The sequence below is a fragment of the Pollicipes pollicipes genome, unplaced genomic scaffold, assembly GCF_011947565.3.
Source record: "Pollicipes pollicipes isolate AB1234 unplaced genomic scaffold, Ppol_2.1 Scaffold_7261;HRSCAF=8764_pilon_pilon_pilon, whole genome shotgun sequence".
Lineage (NCBI taxonomy): Eukaryota > Metazoa > Arthropoda > Thecostraca > Pollicipedomorpha > Pollicipedidae > Pollicipes > Pollicipes pollicipes.
The window spans coordinates 24,602,083-24,623,908 of NW_023597054.1; the positions used below are offsets into that span (position 1 = coordinate 24,602,083).

General features: G+C 51.3%; 1 protein-coding gene across 1 annotated transcript in view; it reads right to left on the bottom strand.

The window, feature by feature from the left end:
* LOC119111217 (NGFI-A-binding protein homolog) overlaps positions 1–21,826 on the bottom strand; it is a 46,931-nt gene that overhangs the window by 13,281 nt on the left and 11,824 nt on the right. Inside the window, exons 2-9 of the mRNA XM_037235035.1 lie at positions 18,126–18,227; positions 5,652–5,789; positions 3,418–3,544; positions 3,210–3,267; positions 2,724–2,939; positions 1,176–1,295; positions 672–805; positions 238–370 (exon numbers count right to left, since the gene is read on the bottom strand). Of these exons, the coding sequence (XP_037090930.1) occupies positions 238–370; positions 672–805; positions 1,176–1,295; positions 2,724–2,939; positions 3,210–3,267; positions 3,418–3,544; positions 5,652–5,789; positions 18,126–18,227 (1,028 nt within the window). The remainder of the gene's footprint in view (positions 1–237; positions 371–671; positions 806–1,175; positions 1,296–2,723; positions 2,940–3,209; positions 3,268–3,417; positions 3,545–5,651; positions 5,790–18,125; positions 18,228–21,826) is intronic.

Below are 21,826 nucleotides of genomic sequence, written 5' to 3' on the forward strand. Positions count from 1 at the left end.
AATTTGGGCCAGATACGTCTACAGACATAGTGCTGATTAAAGTACCACAGGAAGAACGCGACGTATTTTCATCACAAAAGTGTTGCTAAGCGTCCAGGTTATTACTGGACCCGACAGCTATTCTCCGTTCGCATTCATTGATATGTAACGCCGACGTCAGTACGCCTGCCTGCTACTAACTAACTAACTAGCCACCTGCCGTCGTGCGCGGGCCGCGTGTTACGCTCGCGCCCGTACCTGTCGCCCTCTCCAGGCGGTGTCCCCGTTAGGATCGGGCGGAGAGTCCGAGTCCAGGCGCAGCCGCTTGCTGCCTCCCATGTCCTCCATCATGCGCAGGTCGCGGGGAGAGAAGCACTGGGCGCCTTGAGACCTGTCCGGCGCAGACCGGGGAGGTGAGCGGCTCACTGGAGGGGGGGGGGGGGACCGCTGCACCGTCCTCCGACTCCTCAGCGGGGACAGGTGCTCTCCGGTCGTCAGCGCACCTCCCCTCCCCGGTCGTCACTACACCGACACGACTGGGGCCGGGGAAAGTTCCGCCCGCTCCCAGTCATCTGGATGCCTTACATGTCAATGCACGGGCAATGCATCAGTTCAGCAAGCAACATCAGATGTGTGACACGGAACGACACGGCCAGTTAGGACACAGGGCGGCGGTAGCGCGAGCGTCTCACCTGGAGTGTCCCTTGGAGTACTGGTAGCCGGAGTTCCTCACCACCTGCCGGGCCAGCGGGAACAGCTCGTCGCGGCGCGTCAGCAGGGCAGGCACGTGCAGACAGATCTGGGCCGCCGCCTCGTTCACCGACACCTGTCACGCAGGTGACGCCGACAGTAAGCGGTGACTACACACATCCCGCCGACATGCGACGCTCAGGTAACGCTCCCAGTCAGTGGTGATCACACCTGTCGTGCTGACAGGTGAGATGCAGCTGCGCAGCAGCGCGTGGAGCAATGTTACACCAAATCATCGCGCTCGAAGTTAACTACAATCGGCTGAAATAGGTCGGACGGCACAAGGTACAACGGAATGCCAACGCTAATGTTTGCCTAGATTTGAAAAGGGGAAAAAGCGATAACTTACACACTCCATATCGCGGGACAACCCATAGCACATCGTCATCGAAGCCTTAAAATGCAGCCTGGGATGGACTCCTTCGTTGGGTTGCTAAATGATGTACCTCGTGAAGCGTTAGCGGCTTCTCTGCTTTTCTCTTGCAGTCGAACCTCCCATAAATAGCGGCGTACTCCCGAATCTTGTCCATACGCTTTGGGTCGTCTTGATCCATACCGAGCACATACTGCAACAAGAGAAACGAATCTTGACCCAAGGGAAGGTCATTTACGGGACAAGGGAAGTGCCATTATGTGCAATGCAGTGTAAATGAAGATCTTCCATTGCGATCACCAAACGCAGACACACCGAATAACCAGGTAGTAAATAAAAATGGATAAAAGCGTTACGTTACCAAGGCACCACTAACACACACCGACTGTCAATACAAACGTATGAAAATATCTTCCGCTCTGTGAGCTGATCGGTCCAATCACAGAGACAACAGTAATATCTGAAATGGATGCTAAGCGCAAAAGCTATCCTAAAAACGTTAGCCTCATACTGTGGTCACAGAAGCAGTGGTTGGCGAGTGGCAGTAACATGAGAGAGACTTGCTGGCTCCAACCGCGATTCCGCCTTGGACTATTCAGGTCATGAATTTCCCGACATCTACATCCAACATCCGACACGATGTGTGTGAAATGGCTGCATGGTTGTAAGTGAAAAACAAGGTACCCGCGTGGCGTGCAACGACATCATTTTTACTGTTTGGCTTCTCGTGATTAACCAACAAAAAACTGTGCATGATTCAAACACTTTTAAAATCGCGCCCTGCGGCCTGATCACCCATTCCCAGGACTGTGCCCGGACACCACAGAAGACGGGGGCCGGACCCACAGCCGAAGCTGAGTCCACCAATAAATCCACTTTCGCCGCGCAAGCAACGGGAAGTTCTGCCGGCTGTTTTGTGAGAGGTTTGTCCTTGAATGCAAACAAACCCCCGTCTACTGCCATCACCACCCTTTAATCATTGCAGCTAAAAATGATATTACCAGCCGGACAAAACCGGGCTGGCCAGATAGCAACAAAAACCGAGGTTATGCATGCAAATGAATAAAAACTGACACAAACAGGGTAGAAAAAGTGGCCGGCAGAGCGAGTAGAATGACAAGATTACAGGATGCGTGAGACAAAGCGGCGGAGGGGCGCGGTGCGAGCCGGGGCCGGACGGAGCCAGCGGCGCACGCGGCCGAGTAACCGCCGCTCTCAAACTGCACGGCAGCGTGGCCGGCCGGCAGCCCAGTCGCCCCACCTCCACCCGGTATGATCGCGCAGGGGGGGGGGGGGCGGCCGTCCCACCGCCGGCCCGCTGTCTGCCGGCCCGCGGCCGGCTGGACGGCCGGCAGGCGTGTGACGCCGGGAGTCTTCCGGCCGGCGGAGCACCTCACCTCCAGCTCGACCTCGCGGCCACCTCACCTCCAGCTCGACCTCGCGGCCACCTCACCTCCAGCTCGACCTCGCGACCACCTCACCTCCACCCCGAACTCGCGGCCACCTCACCTCCAGCTCGACCTCGCGAACACCTCACCTCCAGCTCGACCACGCGGCCACCTCCCCTCCAGCCCGACCTCACGGCCACCTCACCTCCAGCTCGACCTCGCGGCCACCTCACCTCCAGCTCCTTGCAGGCTTTGCGCTTGCTGCTGTGCTGTTGCCGCGGCTCGAAGTCGGGCAGCGTCTTGGCGATGTGCAGGGCCGTGTCGGCCAGTCGGCGGATCTGCGACTCTCGCAGCGTCGGCGTCAGCTGGAGCGGCGAGCCTGACGACGGGTACGGCTCACCGCCCTCCTCGCCGACGCCCGGTCGCGGCGGCCACAATTCACGGCTGCTCTGCGGGCAGGTCACCCGCTCCGGTCACGGTCACATGCGGGTCACAGCTTGCAAAGGTCACGGCGTTCGGAGGTCAGACACCGTCCCGCCTGGCATCGACTGGGGACAACCGATTCGGCTCAAGGTCAGACACAAATCACGGCTCGCCTTGCAAATCACGCACCACGTGACCGCAATCTGGCCGGCTCCCCACGACAACACCACTCCACCGGACCACTGGAGCGAGGCCAGCACGGCTCGCCGAGCGGCTCGCGGCGCGCCGCCGCTTACCTGAGAGTGGGACGGCGACGGCAGACTGTCGCGATCGCGACTGAGGCTGGGCGTCGGGCTGGCGGCCACCGGCGGCGTGCTCTGCGCGGCGGCGGCGACGGCGGCGGCCGCGGCGGCGGAGGCTGCGGCAGCGGCGGCGGCGGCGGCGGCCGGAGGCGGCGCTGCCGGCGCCGGCGGCGTCCGGGCCGGTGGCTGCGCCGGCAGCGACGCCGGCGCGATCGAGATGGGCACTGGCGCCGGCGCCGGCACCGGCACGGGCGTCGGCTGCCCCACGAGGCCTCGACCAGCCAGAAAGCCCCCGGCCGGCACCGGCAGGATCGGCAGGTGGAACTTCCCTGCGCAGGGCGGTCAGCCGTGTCAAGGCCACTGGGGCCAGGACTTCAACGGAGGCCAGATCACGTGCTGACACAGACGCACTTACGCTGATACATACACCGACTGGCACATAGGCGACGGACCGGCAGAAGACCGATGCATAAGCGCTGGGACCGGCAGAGGACCGACACGTACGCACCGGACAAGCAGAGGACCGGCACGTACGCACCGGACAGGCACAGGCCGACACGTACGTCCCGGACAGGCAGAGGACCGACACGTACGCCCCCAACAGGCAGAGGACCGACACGTACGTCCCGGACATGCAGAAGACCGACACGTACCACCGGACAGGCAGAGGACCGGCAAGTACGCACCGGACAGGCAGAAGACCGACACGTACGCCCCGGACAGGCAGATGACCGAAACGTACGCCCCGGACAGGCAGAGGACCGAAAAATGTATATCGGGCCAGTACCGGTCACTGGCGCTGCAGCATAAGTATGTTTGCACCAGCAATCGTATTTAAACGGCCTCATACTCTCGCGCACACTTCCTCTCACACATAGACTTACTCACATTCAACTTCACTCAAGGGGCTACTGTCTAGCGCAGCTGGTCCACCATATATATATATATATATATATATATATATATATATATATATATATATATATATATATGTTTATTTGTATATATTTATATACATTTATATCTATGGTATCTACTAGCATAATGACGACTAATATTACGCCACTACCACATTCGATTTGCTGCAGCTTGCATTGTTAATTGCAGTGCTGGAGCTGGACAACACCGTCTACAGCTTTGCCCAAGTTTGACATTTGCATGCATTGTTCTGTCGAGCTTTTGTCTAGCTCTAACAGTAGTGCACAGCACGATTCCGGGATAGCTTTTTGTTTGAATATCTGTGGCAGCCTTGCAGTGCAATATGGATCAGTTGGTCTCGCTAGTGGCAAATTAAGATCTTTTTACAGGGGCCGTCTTTGTTCGACACCAGTTGCAATTTGCCGGTCATCGTGGGACGCACAGACTGTCTGCGAGCCAGCTAATAGGACACTGACGACCGCCGGCAAAACAGCGCTTCCGTGACGTTAATGGCGCATGTGGTGCAAAAACGACGCGGTCGCCGCTTCAGGATTTGTGACAGCCCTGCCCAGGCGACTTCCCGGTCTCCCTGCCGCCTGGCTGGAAATCGGCTGTCTAGCCGCTTTGGTGCCTGGTCAGATGACGAAGCTGGCGCGCGGTGCAATGGCTATCAGGATCAGCGGTTTTCAGGCGCTGTGCCTGTTCCTCTCAGTGTCCCTCAAGGCCGTTAGAAGCCTGGTCTGGTGGCAGCCTAGCCGAGGAGCTGTGCATTCCAGAGAATCACTGTCTGTCATCTGTCTGGTCCAGCCCATCAGCCCTACACTGAGAAAAATCCATTGCCGGGGCGTTTCCGAGGAAGTCAGCTGATGGCATCCCATAGCGCCTGTGCCGTGGGTGCCACCTGTTCCACTGTTCGTCTGGCCCAGGAGTAGGCCGGTTCGGTCCAGACACCGACCTGTCCGTGAACTGGACTGTTACCGTTTGGTTTCGAGACTTTACAGCATAATTAGCGATCACTAACTTTTGCGATTTAATTAAGCACATAAGGCAACAACCAGTCGCGGTTTGTCTCGTTCTTTTGTCGATGATGACAGTCCTTCCAGACCAATCGCTGTTAAATATCCGTTACATACTGCATCAGGCAACTACGTGCCTCCAGCATGCATGCCCCCCCCCCCCCCCTGCGGTCGCCTCCAACCTTTCCACACATACTGACACAGTCCCTGAGACAGGAGGCCCAGCTCACACGACACAGCTCACGCACAACTTCATACAGCTCACGCACAGTTCCGCACAGCTCACGCACAACTTCACACAGCTTCACACAGCTCACGCACAACTTCATACGGCTCACACACAGCTTCTCACAGCTCGCACACAACTTAACACGGCTCACGCGCAACTTCACACGGCTGACACAAAACTTCACACAGCTGACACACAACTTCACACAGCTTCACGCTGCTCACGCACGACTTCACACAGCTGATGCACAGCTTCACACAGAGCTGCACTGACCCGGTGAGCTGACCCACTCTTGGAGGGCCTTCTGGAGTCGGCGCACGTGCAGCGGCTTGGACGCCATGCCGACCAGCGCCATGATCTCGAGGAATTCGTCCTCGCCGGCCTCGCACAGCTGCTGCACATCGTCGCCGCCTGGCGGGCACGGGCGGACACTGTCAGCGGCGTCGGCCGCACCCCCGGTCATCCGGCGCGCCCCTAACGAAACCCGGTCAGTGTCTGTAGTCCATCGTCTTAATAACGGGCGCCTGTCTAGCTGTCTGGCCGTGTGGGAGAGCCAAGTTGCTACAATATCTGGAAAGACAAGTTTGCTCCACAGACGTTCTGAGCCCCATAGTTCATGTCCAGAGGTACCAACGAGCTCCGACAGGCCACCGGTCAAGAGGAGAGTGAGTGAGGAGGGTAAGGGAGTCAGTAGGTAAGTCGGTGTGTGGTCCACCAGACTCGACCCTAGCTCGGAGAACAGTGTCCACCGGTCAGAAGAAGGTTGAGCGAGTCAGTCGGTGTGTGGTCCACTGGGCTCGGTCCGAGCTCGCAGAGCAGTGTCTACCGGTCAGAAGAAGGGTGAGCGGGTCAGTCGGTGTGTGGTCCACCGGGCTCGACCCTAGCTCGGAGAGCAGTGTCCACCGGTCAGGAGAAGGGTGAGCGAGTCAGTCGGTGTGTGGTCCACTGGGCTCGGTCCGAGCTCGCAGAGCAGTGTCCACCGGTCAGAAGAAGGGTGAGCGGGTCAGTCGGTGTGTGGTCCACCGGGCTCGGTCCGAGCTCGCAGAGCAGTGTACACCGGTCAGAAGACGGGTGAGCGGGTCAGTCAGTGTGTGGTCCACCGGGCTCGGTCCGAGCTCGCAGAGCAGTGTCTATCGGTCAACGCTCAGCTAGGACAACACATCAAGGGACGCCGCGCTGTACACAGATTTAAAAGAAAAAATTTGAAGCCGAGAACCAAAAATTAAGCCCTGCGTCGGCTAAGTGTGATGTAATGTGCGATGCGTGCAGCGTGTAATTGGTTAGGGATCAGAACAGCTTAAGTTGTGGGCTACGAGATCAACTAGCTCAAAAGTCTTGCACTTATGCCGCGCATAGCAGATTTATATCCAAGGCTTGCCTGCAATATCCAGTGTTCAAACTAGCAAAAGATAAGCCATGCAAATGAAAACGCACATCCAGTATCGTCCGTCGCCGCTGTCTCCCACAACATGAATGTAAGGTGCTTCGAAACCCGTGTGGTTTTATGACCGGGAACGAAGTCATAGAACAACATGATGCGAGGTGCCTCTAGATCACTGCAATATTTTGCACGTCACGCTGCGAATACCTGTCCATGCGTTCGAAAACATGCCTGAGGATATTGCAAGAAAAGTTACTGACGCCACGCATGACAATAGCGTTATAACTGGGTTGTAAGAAAACGAGATAATTGAGTTGCTACACAAGGTCATTTTGACATTGCGAACGTGGAACGGGTGCGCAACCAAAAGAACCTATTGCCCGTCAACAAACAGCTTGTTTTGGCGAGACGATAGCCGCAAACGGGCCGCGACCGCCGGCGGGTCCAGCCTGGGCTAAGCCGGCCCGAGCCGCTGGCCGCGTTCACGTGCCGAACTGAGGCGCCGTGGGGTGCTGTGCTGGGCTGACCCAGCGTCGCTCTGGACCAGTCCGCCTGCTGGGCTGGACCGGCCGGACCGCGGTCAGAACGCAGCTGGACCGCGGCCGGAACGCAGCCGTACCGGACGCAGGTCCACCACAGAAAATGTGATGTGTTGGTGTGAAAGTTGTGCTGTAATCACCCACGACATGGATCACGGAGGCTGGCAGCTGATGGTTGAGAGGCGGAGTTCCACCGCCAATCACTGCCGAAGTGCTCCGATCCAGTGATCTAGCACGTCAGCGACTGCTGAGATGTGTCGCTGGCTGGTGGTCGGAACGGAGAGAGCTTGCTTCCCCATGATCTCCCCACTGCCAGGCAAGATTTGTTTGCATTTTGTTCACGCCGAACAAAAACAGTCATCGCTCCGTAGTGCCTGCACTTAATGTTGGAAAGGAAATGGTGGCTTGGTATAAGTAATGCGCTGCAAATGCATATGGCCGCGGTCGCGTGCATGCTTGACCACATTTTTAGGCAAAATGGTGAGTAGTAATCGTGGATACATTTGCTGTTAAAAGCTAAACGTCATGCAGTTCTACGACGTGTTGGGGGCAAGATTTTAAGTGCAAGTGTGCATCATCCATCCATTCATCTATCACTAAACGATGGTCGGTCTGCGCGATCAGTGATCATTTAAGATTGCTGTCAAGAGGGCAAATGACGTCAAGGTTATCGGGAATGTACATAAAGTTCATATTGCTGACGATTGATGCCGTCGTGCACCTGGGAAAACAGCATGCATACTCTATTGACCATTTGAAATTTGTCTGGATCACAAGACTTGGTTCCGGGTTCGCCATGACCCTTGAAGAAAACGAGATCCTGGGGGCAGGTTTCGACTGGCTCTCTCGCAAACACCAGCCTATGGTTTTTGGATTCTAATATTTGAATTGAAAAAACATGACCCTGGTTTCTGGTTCTCAATGGTGCATCAACAAACACAAGACATAGGCTTCCGTTTTTCAATGGTTCCTTCACAAACACAAGATACTGTTTCCTCGTTCCCCTGGTCCTTTCACAGATATCAGGCCCTGGTTTCTGGTTCTCACTGGTTCCCTTACAAAGCCAAGAGCCCGATTCCTGGCTCTCATCGGCTGCTTACAAACATCACACCCTGGTTTCTGGTACCCATTAAATCGCGCACAGAGCATCAAACCGTGATTTCTGTTCCTCATTGTCTCTTTCATAAACACCAACTCCTGTTCCCATGTACGACTATCTACCCTAGCATGTGCGTCGTTTGAATGAAAAGATGTCCTGCATTTGTCCGGTGTTATTCACTCGTGCACCGCGCGTCATATCACTGTGTCGCGGGGACAGCAGTAATTCCTGACAAGAATTTTAGGCAGGATCTTTGTTCTGGCTGCTTTCCTGGACTGCGTATTGTATCTGGGTTCTCACTGGATGCGCGGCATAATTCCACGTTATATCTTGGTTCTTGCTGGATTTCGGGGGGTATTTCAGACTAAATATCGGTTTTTTGCTGGACCTTCCAGCATAATTCCAAGCTAGGCCTGGATGCATTGTGGGATCCTTGAATCCATTACAAGCCAAATCTTGGCTCTTGCCGATCTCTTGACCTAGCATCAAGCTGAATCCTGGTTCCCACCGGTTCCCTTCGGGCAGTTAGGCTATTAACCCTGGTTTTTGCTCGATCCCCAGTTTGCTTCTGAACTGGCTTCTGGGTTCTTCGTGGTTCTAGAACCAAGAACCGGGAGCTGATTCCCGAGAGACCTCTTAGTAACCAGGCACATCCCTGCCGACCACCCCAGCTACAGGGGTGAATGCAGAGTCGCAAGCTAGGTCAGGGCTACAGAAAGGTCACACCATTCGACCCTAGGCGTCGGTCGAACGTTAGTTACGCTTCGGTTTATCAAAAATGGGGTATGACTATGACCACCGGCCAGGTCAAAAATCAACAGGCATTGTTCGGGACAAGACCAGGTATGCAGTCCCAGAGTTGCATTTATCGCACCTGGGACGAACCGGACTGCTTTAACGTGCCGATCGATTCACAAGCAATCGCACATTTCGTTATGCGTACCTGAAGAGATTTAATATCCATAGCTTTAAAGGGACTGCTCGCTTATTTCAATTTCATGCAAAATTGCATCATTATCTGAACGAAAACGACTTACAATAGGCAACAGGCATGCACATGACAAACGCGTCAATGTTTCTATTTTCTGGGACGTAACAATGTTTCCTAGTGGCATCCGGGCAAAGAGTCGCTCAATTTGGATACCGCAAAACGAGGCTTTTCAAGGCTCTATAACCCGCACAACAACTTATATATCTTCAACGAACGGGATCCGTCTGTGAATCATGCAACCACCACTTTCGCGGCGCCTGATTTTTGCGGGATTCTTACAAAGCCTCTTTACATCGCCTTAGTCGAGCACTTGAGTACTTAAACTTTTCAAGTGTCATGCTGGAGGAGGATTAAGGTGGAGCGTTGCAATTTATATTTTCCGTCGGCCAGCGTCAAAACATCTGTAGGCGTCATCACAAATAAAAAAACAAGTTTGACAACTCCACAGTGCACAAATTACAAAATTCCTGTCTAATTTTTCATCACTGGTGGTGGTCTACGTGCAGTGCTGCTCTTATAAAATAAAATGGCACTAACATGCACAACGCAGTACGAGAAACTAGAGCCGAAAGAAAATGACAAGGCCAAAATATATAAAAAAAAATAATAGCCGGAAGGCATGGCAAGTATGAAAAGAGAATCAAGATGACCTCTTTACAATAATGTCATGCGTGATATTCATTCAGTAAGCTGTATTTCCGATAAATTTTCAGCGACGGACCTTGCTCACAGAGTTAAAAATTCGAAGAGAAGGCGGACACAAGGTGATACCCAGCGTTAAGACCGGTTTTCCCCAGCATACATGTAGTGAGATGGCAAACATTGCCCATACTTTTACCAAGCAAAATAATGATAAACCACAGGTGATAAAATGTACATGTTTTGTAAAGATAAAGACTACATTGCTACCCATAATGAGACATATGCCTGAGAAGTTTTGTTTGTTTTTTGGGGTCTAGGACGTTCTCGTTAAGCCACAGCCGAATGGGTCTTTTTCACTCGCCAACATACGATGCACTTTCATCCCTACCCTCGCATATGAACACGTTACACAGTGCACAACAACGGACGTCAAACATTTACTTTTTAACTAGACAGACATGCATTACAAATTCGGTTGCCGGATGGACAAATAGATGGTGAGAAAGCTAACCGAACTAGATTGTATTTCAAAGTATTTTGGCCTTGCCAAGCTCAACGAACGATACAATTTTTGACAATTTATTCCGTCTTCGTACATGAAGCTTCATCGACGTATGGTAACGTAAGATAGCCGTGCAGGACAAAACTGTGAGATTTGGCAGTGAGAACCCCTTGACTGTACAAATTTTGCACACAAAAAAACAAAGGCCACCCGCACCGCAAAGTTATAACTCAATTCACATACGCAAAATGAAACCCTACCACATGGAAATGTTTCATCCTGGAGAATAATGTAGCCTTTATCTGTACAAGGCTTGTGTATTTCATCGCCTGTGATTTATTGTAATTTTGTTTGGTCCAAAAATGGAAAATGTGTGCCATCTGTTCACGTGTATGCTGGGGACAAACCGCTCTCAACGCTGGCTAGTATTTGGTGTCCGCCTTAACTTTGAATTTTTGACTCTGTGAACAAAGCCCGTTTCTCGAAATTTATCAAAAATAAAACTTACCTAACGAATATCACGTACATAATCATTGGAAGGAGTTCATCTTCATCTCCAATTTGTAACTGAGCCAACTTTTTTCCCCACCGTATTGCACACGCATAATGATCATTGTGCTATAATTCTGTCTGATATCCTCCCCTTACCGTCTAATTGCTTTACCCAAACGCTTCTTGTTTGTGAGTAGAGCGAGCTTAACTTGTTTTTGTGTAGAGCAGACTACTCTGAAAGCGTAGCTAAGAGAGTTGTAATAACATTATTCTCGAGGAAAGATGGGTTGTAGATGTTGTAGATGTGTTGTATGAGGTGTAGATGGGTTTAACCCATCTATGTTTTCATTCTCCTGGTTTCTCCTGGTTCTCCGGGTTTTTCTTCGAGGAATAGGGATATTACCACTGTCTATCTGTGTGAATAATACTCCTCACAAATGTACCGAACAACTCAAATATCCTGAAAACACAATAGTTCCCGTTTCCTAATGTTTTGTCGTGACTGTGGACCTTGTCACAGAACTTAAGCGCCAGACCATTAGGTAAGCATCTCTTCAGCAAGGAATGCTACGCTATGCTACAAGGAATGCAACAAGGAATGAAAACGTTCGTGCTTTCAGTTATATATATATATATATATATACTATATATATATATATATATATATATTATATATATATATATATATAATGCATATATATGTATTCTCTCTCTCTCTCTCTCTACTCTCCTCTTCTCTCTCTCTCTCTCCTCTCTCTCTCTCTCTCTCTCTCTCTCTCTCTCTCTCTCCTCTCTCTCTCTCTCCTCTCTCTCTCTCTCCCTCTCTCTCCTCTCTCTCCCTCTCTCTCTCTCTCTCTCTCCTCTCTCTCTCTCTCTCTCTCTCTCTCTCTCTCTCTCTCTCTCTCTCTCTCTCTCTCTCTATATATATATATATATATATAATCATACGGAGGAGGCCGATAGTCGATTACAATGCAACGAACAATGCAAGACATGTCACTCCCCTGGTTTGTTTCGCATTGGCCAAAGCGGCACTGTGAAAGGAAAATCACTGAGGCCATGCCCCGTTTGGGGGCCAAACGGGCTCCTCTGGAGGTCAGTTGGGATCTCTGGGCGGCGAAAGCCTCGGTGAACACCCAACGCACGGGGACCGAAGTTGGACAGGCAGGCCACTGTTTTGAAAGTGTAAGGCGCCCGCGCGGCGCTTCATACGCTTGTCAGATCGTGTTTTCGGTCTTTTTACAGACCGGCGGAAGAACTCTCCGGAGGCCGACAGGGCTCCTTTATGGGCCGGTATGAGACCTCTTCAAACAAGCAGTGGGCCCCAACAGGCTAGCAGGTGTCAGGTCTGAACGTTTTTTTTCAGGGTTAACAGGGTCCGACTTGCCTTCAAAATGTCCCCATCCCGTGAGGGGCCTCTGAATCTGCCCCTGAATCTGAATATTCCATGTCCTGAAGCAGAGTCCCTGCGCGACGGAAAGGGGTACCCGAAGGGGCAGACATACATGCGTGCAGATTCAGCACTTCGTCGTTCGGTAAGAATCTGTCTGCTTTCTCCTCGTCCTATGGATATGTCGAGATTTCGTAGCATGGAAAAGGCTTATGCGACGTTTACGAACCGCTGCTGGAAGGCTCTACACTCCGGCAGGCTGAGGCGGAACTACAGCTGTGGTGGCTGATGTGAAGGAAAAGAGGGAACGCTGTCGCGTCATTCCAGGATGCGATGAAGCGATGCGACCAAGAGCACCTCCCGGCTAGCTTCCAGTTGCTGCGGTTCGCCGCGTGCCAGCCAACGTCTACCGGCGCAACGGACCGCTCTTTCTTAGTGCGGCGCCGGTTGAGGACCTGGCCGCGTAATGCAATCGGCGAGGAGCGCCTCACGGGCCTGGCGTTGATGCATGCGCAGCCAGAGCCCGTGCCGTCTGCGGGGGAAATCGTGGAAGAATTTATGCTGCGGAAGCCTCGTCGCGTTTCGTAAGTCGGAACCATTGGAAGGCGAGTACCAACCACATGCCGTCGGCGGCGGCCGCTGCCCGCCTGACGACCGTCGCTTGTTTCCCGGCCGTCGTTCGCCTGTAGTGGCTAGTGGCGGCCTCTCGCTGCTCGTCAGTCGGTCTCCGCTTGACTGTCGACCACCACTCGCCGCTCGTCAGTCGGTCTCCGTTTGACTGTCGGTCACCACTCGCCGCTCGTCAGTCGGTCTCCGCTTGACTGTCGGCCACCACTCGCCGCTCGTCAATCGGTCTCCGCTTGACTGCCGACCGCCGCTCGTCGCTTGCCCTTCGGTCTCCGCTCGACTGTCAGCTACCACTCGCTACTCGTCTGTCGGCCTTCTCTAGTCTCTCGGCCGATGCTCCTCGCCCGTTCGTCGGTCTCCGCTTCGCTGTCGGCCTTCTCTCGTCCGTCGGCCGATGCTCCCCGCTCGTTCGTCGGTCTCCGCTTGACTGTCGGCCTTCTCTCGTCTGTCGGCCGATGCTCCCCGCCTGTTCGTCGGTCTCCGCTCCACTGTCCGCCACCACTCGCCGCTCGCCTGTCGGGAGCTTTCTCAATGTTTGTAACCGTACGTGCGGCCTGGTTCTGTCCGAGTGTGTTGATCCTTTGTATGCACTGGTTCATGTCCATGGTTAGGGGTGATCCTTACCCAAAAGCTTATCCTGAGAATGCATGATTTGCGGATTTAAATACTCTCGCCTTTAGCTTACCTAACGCCCAGACCCCAGGCGATCGCATTTTAAATCGCTGGAGGTTAAGCATGAGCGTACATCTCCCCAGGTAGGACGGCGGCGCGATGGCTGGGGATATGAAAGCGGTGCTCACGCAGGAAGGCTGAGAGTCTAGCGCTGGTCTGACGTCCTGTCCGCTCAGCTTAAATCTTTTGAGTCCATCTGAGATTGACCTAGACCGCGATGAGCCTTGTCACTCTCCAGATTAGTTCATGAGACGTGCATGTTGTCATGTATAGAGAAGAAACAAAAACACAAGGAAGCCAATGCATTTCGTAAGAAAATAAAAGTGTCGTTGGACGCGAGTCCTTGATATTATATTAGCTCCACGGACACGAATCGAAATCGAAATAGTCGAAAACTGCCGTGCCTGGCTGCACAGGGTAGTGAGACCTGACCCACCTTCCAAATCAATCGTCATATCAGTCATAATATTAGTTTGGTCACGTGTGGGGGAGGGGGGGGGGGCATTGGCTACAAGGATACCTAGATCACACTTGTCTCCTCCTCTGTACGAGTTCTTGGCTACGCTACTGATTGACCAATTGTATTCGCCAAGTAATTGAAACGGTGAGTGGGCTTCGTAAGGGCACTTGACCTCATGAACAGGTGATAGCTAAAGAGAGTTACATAAAAGCAGCGCTTTGATATGGTCACCGCTGGCTTTTGTCGAAACACAGGTATTACAAAGCACTGACGACTTTTTAGTGTACAAGGTAAAAGACACATTCTAAAACAAGGTCCGTTTAGCTACTGTGAAGGAAGCAAGCAATGTAGTACGTGATTCTCTCTTTTAAGCTAAATTCCACATATTCTCTTTGCAAAAATACCATTTCAGTGCCGCATCTTCCCTAGCTTGAAACGTACGGCGCGAGATTGGATGTCTATTTTCCATATTGCCCAGAAATTTGTTTTCGTTTCGACGTTGGCTTGGAAATGGCTACTGCCATGAAAGAACAGCAGAATTTGGTCCTGAGATTCATGAAACTACAGAGGGCATGAACAATTCACAAACAGCTTTTAAGGAGGCTAAAAGTCTTTGGAGCTATCAACCAACTTTTCCGAGTCGAATGTCGTTAGCAGGTGTGGGAGTTCAGAGACGGTGGGCAGAGCGTGTGGAAGGAGTCAAGCTGCGGGAGATCCGTGCCACAGACTGACCCCGCTCATGCGACCCAAGTGGAGGTGAAGATGATAAAAGGTCGCTATGTGATGATCAACCAGATAGGTCAGAGCCTCGGTTTGACTAAAGCGCCAGTCCATCCTATCCTTCATAATCAGCCGAAGGTGTCCAGAAGTGGCTGAAGGTGAATGCCGAGGCAGCCAACCCGTGAACGGAAGAAAGAGAGGCTCAAGTTGGGACGGGAGGGTGTGCGACGATGCCAGGAGGAGGGAGACTGATTTCTGGAATCAACTGCCACCGCAAATGAAAGCTGGTGTACGCTGTTTAACCCCAGAGACTAAGATGCAGTCGGTGCAGTGGAAACACGCAGACTCACCACCTCCCAAAAAGTCGAGTGCAGGTGTTTCCCAAAAAGGTGACATACGCCATAATTCGGGACCAAGAGAGCATAACATTAGCATACCCTGTTTCCAAAGTTGTCGATGTACGAAACCGTCCTCAGTGTCTTATCTCCTTTGGCCATCACCGAGCATCGTCAAGGGAAGCCACGCGGCCGGTTCGTTCCTCACCGTGACAACGCCTCGCCTCATCGTGCCGCTGTTGTGACTGAATCTCTGCCTGATAGCGTCATTGAGCTGCTGAAGCACCTGTCGTTCTCTGCGGGCCTTGCACCAGGTGACTTCTGGTTGTTCCCTCTAAAGAAAGATCGCTTTCGTGGGCACCGTTTCTCATTACGGTCTGCACTGGAATCGGCCATATTCCAGTAAACCACACGTGCTTCGTTCAGAGCTCCGGTGAAAAGACATATATATATATATATATATATATATATATATATATATATTTGGTGAATATAGATCCAGTAATTGTGAGTGCAACCATGAAACGTCCCGCTGGGAACGCTGCGTTGAAAACCAGGAAAAATATGTACAAAAAATGAGCCATCGGTAATGGGTGTATACCAATAAATGCGCTGTGCCGTGGCCAACGGACCTTACTTTTGGGGCGCAACAGTGCCATACCTGTTTCAACAAAGTTAAAAAAGAAGCAATGCACTGTTTTGTTATGTCGCTTAATAACCTACGAGACAGAAAGCAAAGAGGTGTTATTTTAGCCACATATGTTCCTTGCAGATGTGCTTGAACAACCTGGGCTAATAACTTGACTTAAAAACAACTTGGGCTGCTTGGATTGTCCTGCAAGGCTAAGCACATCAGGTTATTGCCTTTTTCACATGGAAGGCAATAGATATTCGCGAGTTTGCCAGCCACATTGTCACCTAACCACGTTGTGGTGGAATTACCTCAACCGCCAGTCGCAATACTGCCTGTTCTTCAACGAAATGTAAAAAGCCCACCACTGCCGGTCAACGAATAATTGGAACAACGTGACCAACCGTCTTTTGGTTCAAGGAAATAATCAGCAAGAAAGATCCGACTTCAATGACAGTTATCTTCACCGCAGAGCAAAAGAACGGGTTCGCATGAACTGGCAGCTGTCACACAAAGCACGGCAACGCGACGCGTTTACGTCTATACCCGAGTCTGGACGAAGCACAGGCTGAGTGCTTCTAGTTTCGGCGCTGCTTCCCGAGGTTTGTCTGTGTATTTGTCTGTGCATTAGTATGTCATTCATCTGTTTGTCAACTATTATTTATCACCTGTTTGTCGTATAACCAGTAACAACTCATTTCCAATGCTGTCACTCTTACAACAGTAGTGGCATGACATTGGTGTTACGGTGAAAACTCCTACTGACAGGGGTGCTGCGGCACCAATTACACGGGACATTACTTCTTCTGCGAACGTTATACAGACTTTGCTTACACGGGGCATTACTTCCATGGCAAAGACTTATACCTCATACTACAAAGAATTATACACAACATGAGCGCTACACGACAAGATTAAAAAGTTATACTCACCATTACCCCCACTGCAAAAACTTATACTCCGCTTAAACGCGGCATTACTTCTGCTGCAAAACTCATACACAGCATGAGTGCTACTCGATAAGACTTATCCTGCAAAACCTTGTACTCAGCATTACTTTAAAAGTAAAGACTAATGCAATCTTGAATTATACGCGACACGACGTCTGCTGTACAAACTCAAATACGACATGAGCACCAAACGGCATAGCTTACGCTGTAAAAACATATACCAGTTATTTCTTCTACAGCAAAGACTTCATCACATCAAGTCTCTGCTGCATCACTAATGCCGCGCGAGCCTGCAGTAGAAATGGCGCAGTGTAGAAGCAATGGCTGTCTATGTTTTTGCAGCAGAAGCAATGATGAGCGTATATTTTTGAAGCAAGCGTTTTGTCGAATAGCGGTAATGCCGCTTATAGGTTTTTGCATTAGAAGTAATGACTCTTTAAATGTTTGCAGTAAGATTGATCACTGTTTAAGTCTTTGCAGCAACACAATGGCATGCATCAGTTTTTGCAGCATAAGCTTTGTCGCGTAGCGTCGTGTTAGTGACACTAACGTCGTGGTATTGGCAGTAGCAGTAGTGTCGTAGCACTCCTGCCGGTAGGGGTTTTCGTAGTAGCACTCCTGTCGGTAGGAGTTTTCGTTGTAGCACTAATGCCGTGGAGCTCACTACAGCGCAGGTCTGCGATTTTGTGAACGGAATGCACCGCCTACATTCTGCAGTGAATCACTGCGAATCACTGAAGACCGCACGTCGCCATCCTCGGATTTGATTAGGGAGATAACGATTTTACAGCTTCGTCATTCACCTACCGTAAGGAAGATAGTGTGCACCAACGCTGCCTGGGGCATGGTGGGCCACGGCTCCGCCAACGTGATGAGATCTCTTACGTGGGTAGGCTGTGCCATTGGTGATGATTTATCTCCACATACCTTATTTGCTGATGCGTACGATTTCGAAGAAATGGATATGCTGTGCACATGCAGAGACGAAAGAAAGCACCCCCAGATTGTGTTCAATCCCGAGCTCGTTGAATTACGGGGGGGGGGGCGGGGGGGGGGGACAAAAAGTGACGAAGGGTGCGGAATGTCGGGAAGACTGCGGGACGCTGCATACCGACTCAGAACGCGCCAGTGCGTGGATGGAGGACACTGACAGCCAATATGACAACGGCCATGCACATACATCTAAACAGCACGAAGGCGCGGATAAAATGGACAGCCACCCGCCGGGCAAAAAGCGGGAATCCTCTTAAGGTAGCTTCACGGCGCGCAAGCAGGTGACGCTGAGATGAGGAAGTGTTACGTACCGCGAGTCTTACCTTGGCTGATAAACACGTCATAGTAGCTGAGCAGATTCGCGTGCTGTAGCACGCGGTACAGCTGTAGTTCCGACTCGTTGGTCGGCTGTGACGTCATCGTCACTGCAACATAGGGCGGTCCGGTCACGGAATGGCCGTGCGAGGCTGCATCCCCGCCGGGGGTGGCACGGGGTCGAGCGGGCTTCACTCAGCCCATGGCACGGGATCGTGCCATGTCGCCCAGTGAGGTGACTGCTAAACCGGGCTATTGGGTGGTATCACCCTATGCACATACATATCACAGAGTTCTGCCCGAGACAGGTAAGTCAGTCCCTTCGAAAGTGGGACAGACCATCCTCGTTACGCTGCAGTAAGCATCTCCGTGCTCCACCATGCCCCAGCCTCGCCCGGAAAGGAGATCACAGCGCACTAGGCCTCGCAACGCGTTCGTGTTCATGCTAAAATCAAGACGATCTACGAGTCAACCGGATCAAAAGGTATCATAACGTGACAGATCGTCGCCCTGTTGGAGGCGAACCAAGGTAGCCAATGAGGCAGCGCTCGACCTCGGCCCGTGGTAGAAGATTATAGGTTCGTACATAGCGCATTCAGCAAAAGACATCCCTCAGCATAGCGGCAGCATACTCAAGACCAGACAACCCAAACCAACGCGGCTCTGTTTTAATGCTACCTAATTCAGCTCGGTGAATTACAGGAACGTCCGTGATGCACGCACTCCAGTGCCGGCACTCGTGACACTGCCACCCTCAAGTTGCCAAGGAATTTAAGGACGATAGTGGGCTGAAATCGCACGCCTTGCCGCATGCGGTAAAATCCTGGCAAGGTGTGGTTCATATATTTTTGCAGCGTGGCCAGAACAAAGGTTTGCAGGGCGATTTAAAATGCTCTGCAACTTCAGACTTTTAAAACATTGCCTGCGGTTGCCATTCTAACAAGGCAAAAACGATAGGCTTTGAAACCGAACAAAAATCTGCAAACTTTGCAGCATGACACTATATCCAGCTCTCCTCTCAGCGCCTCTACTATGATGCCAGATGATAACGTCCAGAGCCAGGATGTGGGAGCATGGACTTTAAGAGAAGAGGTCGTTTTTCTCAATAATTCCTGGAAAAGTAGCTGGAGGCGAATTATCCTTGCCTCCCCACCATAACTGCTGGGTATTGAGATACCACCACCGAAGGACATTTAACATGGCATCGTCAATCGTCAGGTGACGGAGATTTTGTTGGTGTTTTTTTTTTTTTAGCTGAAAGACACGACATGCATGGTGACATTTTCATAGGTCTACTGGAGGCTGATCGAAATTGGGGCCTCATCATCTGGCGAGATTGAACTTTCCTTCAAAGTTGGAGACGGGTAAAAATTACGGCATCCCATCATGATCAACAATACTAGACATTTAGCTATTTTACAATTCACACAACCGCCATTACTAAAGCAGCGCGATAACTTTTTGACGCAGCATTTTAATGGACAGTCGTCAACCTAACAAATACGGTAAACCGCCTTGGAGCCGCGTTAGCCCTGCGACACTTGCAAACCTCATTCTGGGTTGTCCTGTAGGTGCCGGGCAAACGCAAGACAAGCGCAGCAGGTTGATAATGAAATATGCCCTTATTGCAGTCGAGATATTATTGCATTCACCACATTGGAGCGCCATCTTGTTTCATATTCCGTTTCCAGCAGCCTTGTTGACAGGACTCCTGTCATTTTCAGCCTGGCCTTCCCATCCACCGAACAGACTGCGACGCCCTCCATTTGGAGTTCGCCGGCCGCACGGAAGATGTGGCCGTTGTCATACCAGACCAACAGATGAGGTCTGGCCACGGTCTCGCCGCTATCCTCGGACCCTGATCAGTGCTCGGCGGTCTCCCACCAACAGAGCGGACACTGTCTGCAGCCCCTCTCTCCCTCTGGTTCCCCTCCTTCTCTGGTCCCTCCTCGCCACCTCAGCTCGACGGATCAACACTGCCCGTCGCCCGCCGCAGCCCTGTTGCTGCGGTCACCCACGACCCCAGCGCCGACGCGCGCCACCTCCGGTCTGGGATTCCGGCGCGCTTCAACCAGTCTGCTCGGATGACGTTTTAACGTGCGGGGGTCTTACGGCCAGTCTGAAGGTGGGGAACAACGACCTTTGTTTTATGATACGTTATTTATGAACCCGGTCCTAATAGTTGTGCTACCGACATGTAATCTCGAAACGACCACGATTTCGAACCAGACAGATATATTTGACTTCGAAGTCAAACAGAATAGAGTCAGTACAGATGTTAATTGTTTACAATATGTACATATGTACATGTACATGTACGTTGTCACTTTTAACCTGGGTTATAACCCGACCCGTTCACCACTTAAAGGGAAATATATAACGTGACCGATTTGTTGCATGCCCATAACGTCCGACTGAGCGATATCTGCCAGAACACCCTTCTTTTTATATCCACTCAAAGACGATTCCCACCCACATCGGGGGCATATTTCCTAATTCTGCTTAGCTTAACACGCGATTGGATAGGGGGTCAAGTTGACCCCCCAAAGGTTTTTCCCAAATGGTTTCCGAACGGTGCGGCGTAGCCGCGCCAAATTTTGCATAGCTGTAGACAATTGAATAGCGGATCGTTTAACATCAACAATTTAGATGTATCTTGTAAGATCGCTAACCTATGGAAGGTCAAAGTCAGGCTATGGTCTCAGAGAAGTCATTTCTAGGGAATCGTTCAATCTGATGCAACAACGGAGAGTTAGACGAAGCCATACATCTCTGAGATGCTTCCTTAGGAAACACAAATATCGAATGAGCAAATTACGTTGACCTAAGGTCAGGTATGAAGGTCAGACCAAGGTCATAACCAACCTGTTGTATTACTCTGGGGCTTGCTGTATGATATAGTTTCTGGTGCTCATTTCGAATTATTGATAGGAGGAACCACATTATTTATCCTCCATGGACCTCTTAGAGGTCAGAATAGGTCATTAACCTAAAATGACACCGGTCAACAGTTCGTTTTTAGTAACATACTGTCTAACCTAATCTTTGTTGCTTATTGAAATGCAAAACTCAGAGCGGTCTTCTATGATTTTTGTCGCAATGACCTTCAAAGGTCAAACAAGGTCACTGACCTTGGATGAGCATGTGATCTTTTGCTTAGAAACAGTTATCTAGGTTCTGGGTCACTTTGGAGACCAATCTGGAATTTGACTTTGTTTGACCTTATTTGACCTGAATGGCCTAGGAATCTCAAACTTTGACCTAAGCGAGTTTACGTACAGGTCAAGACATCCTGTAAATTTATTGTCTCTAGCTTTCTTCGTTCCCGAGATCTCAGGGGGTCAAACTGCCCCCCCCCCCCCACCCGAGCGAAGGGTATCTAGCCGGCCACCCGGGCGCGTGTTAAACGTCGTGAGTAATCGATTCCGAATTAATCAAATCTAAACATCAAGTTTGCAACTTAGCAAGATATTTGTAACTGATCAGGTAAGTCACTAAGGCACAGGGAAAACTAGTTATCACGACACATATTTCTGCGCTGAACATCGGGTGTTACAGCTGTGCAGCTGTGGTAAGTTGTAATTCTCATCTGTCTACTTATCGCACGATTGTGTCCGACATGCTCATAACAGTACGGTTAATGTTCATCTGCTGGAACCCATTCCGTTTTTCAGAGCCAGCCTGCCACACATTCATCAACCAAAACCTG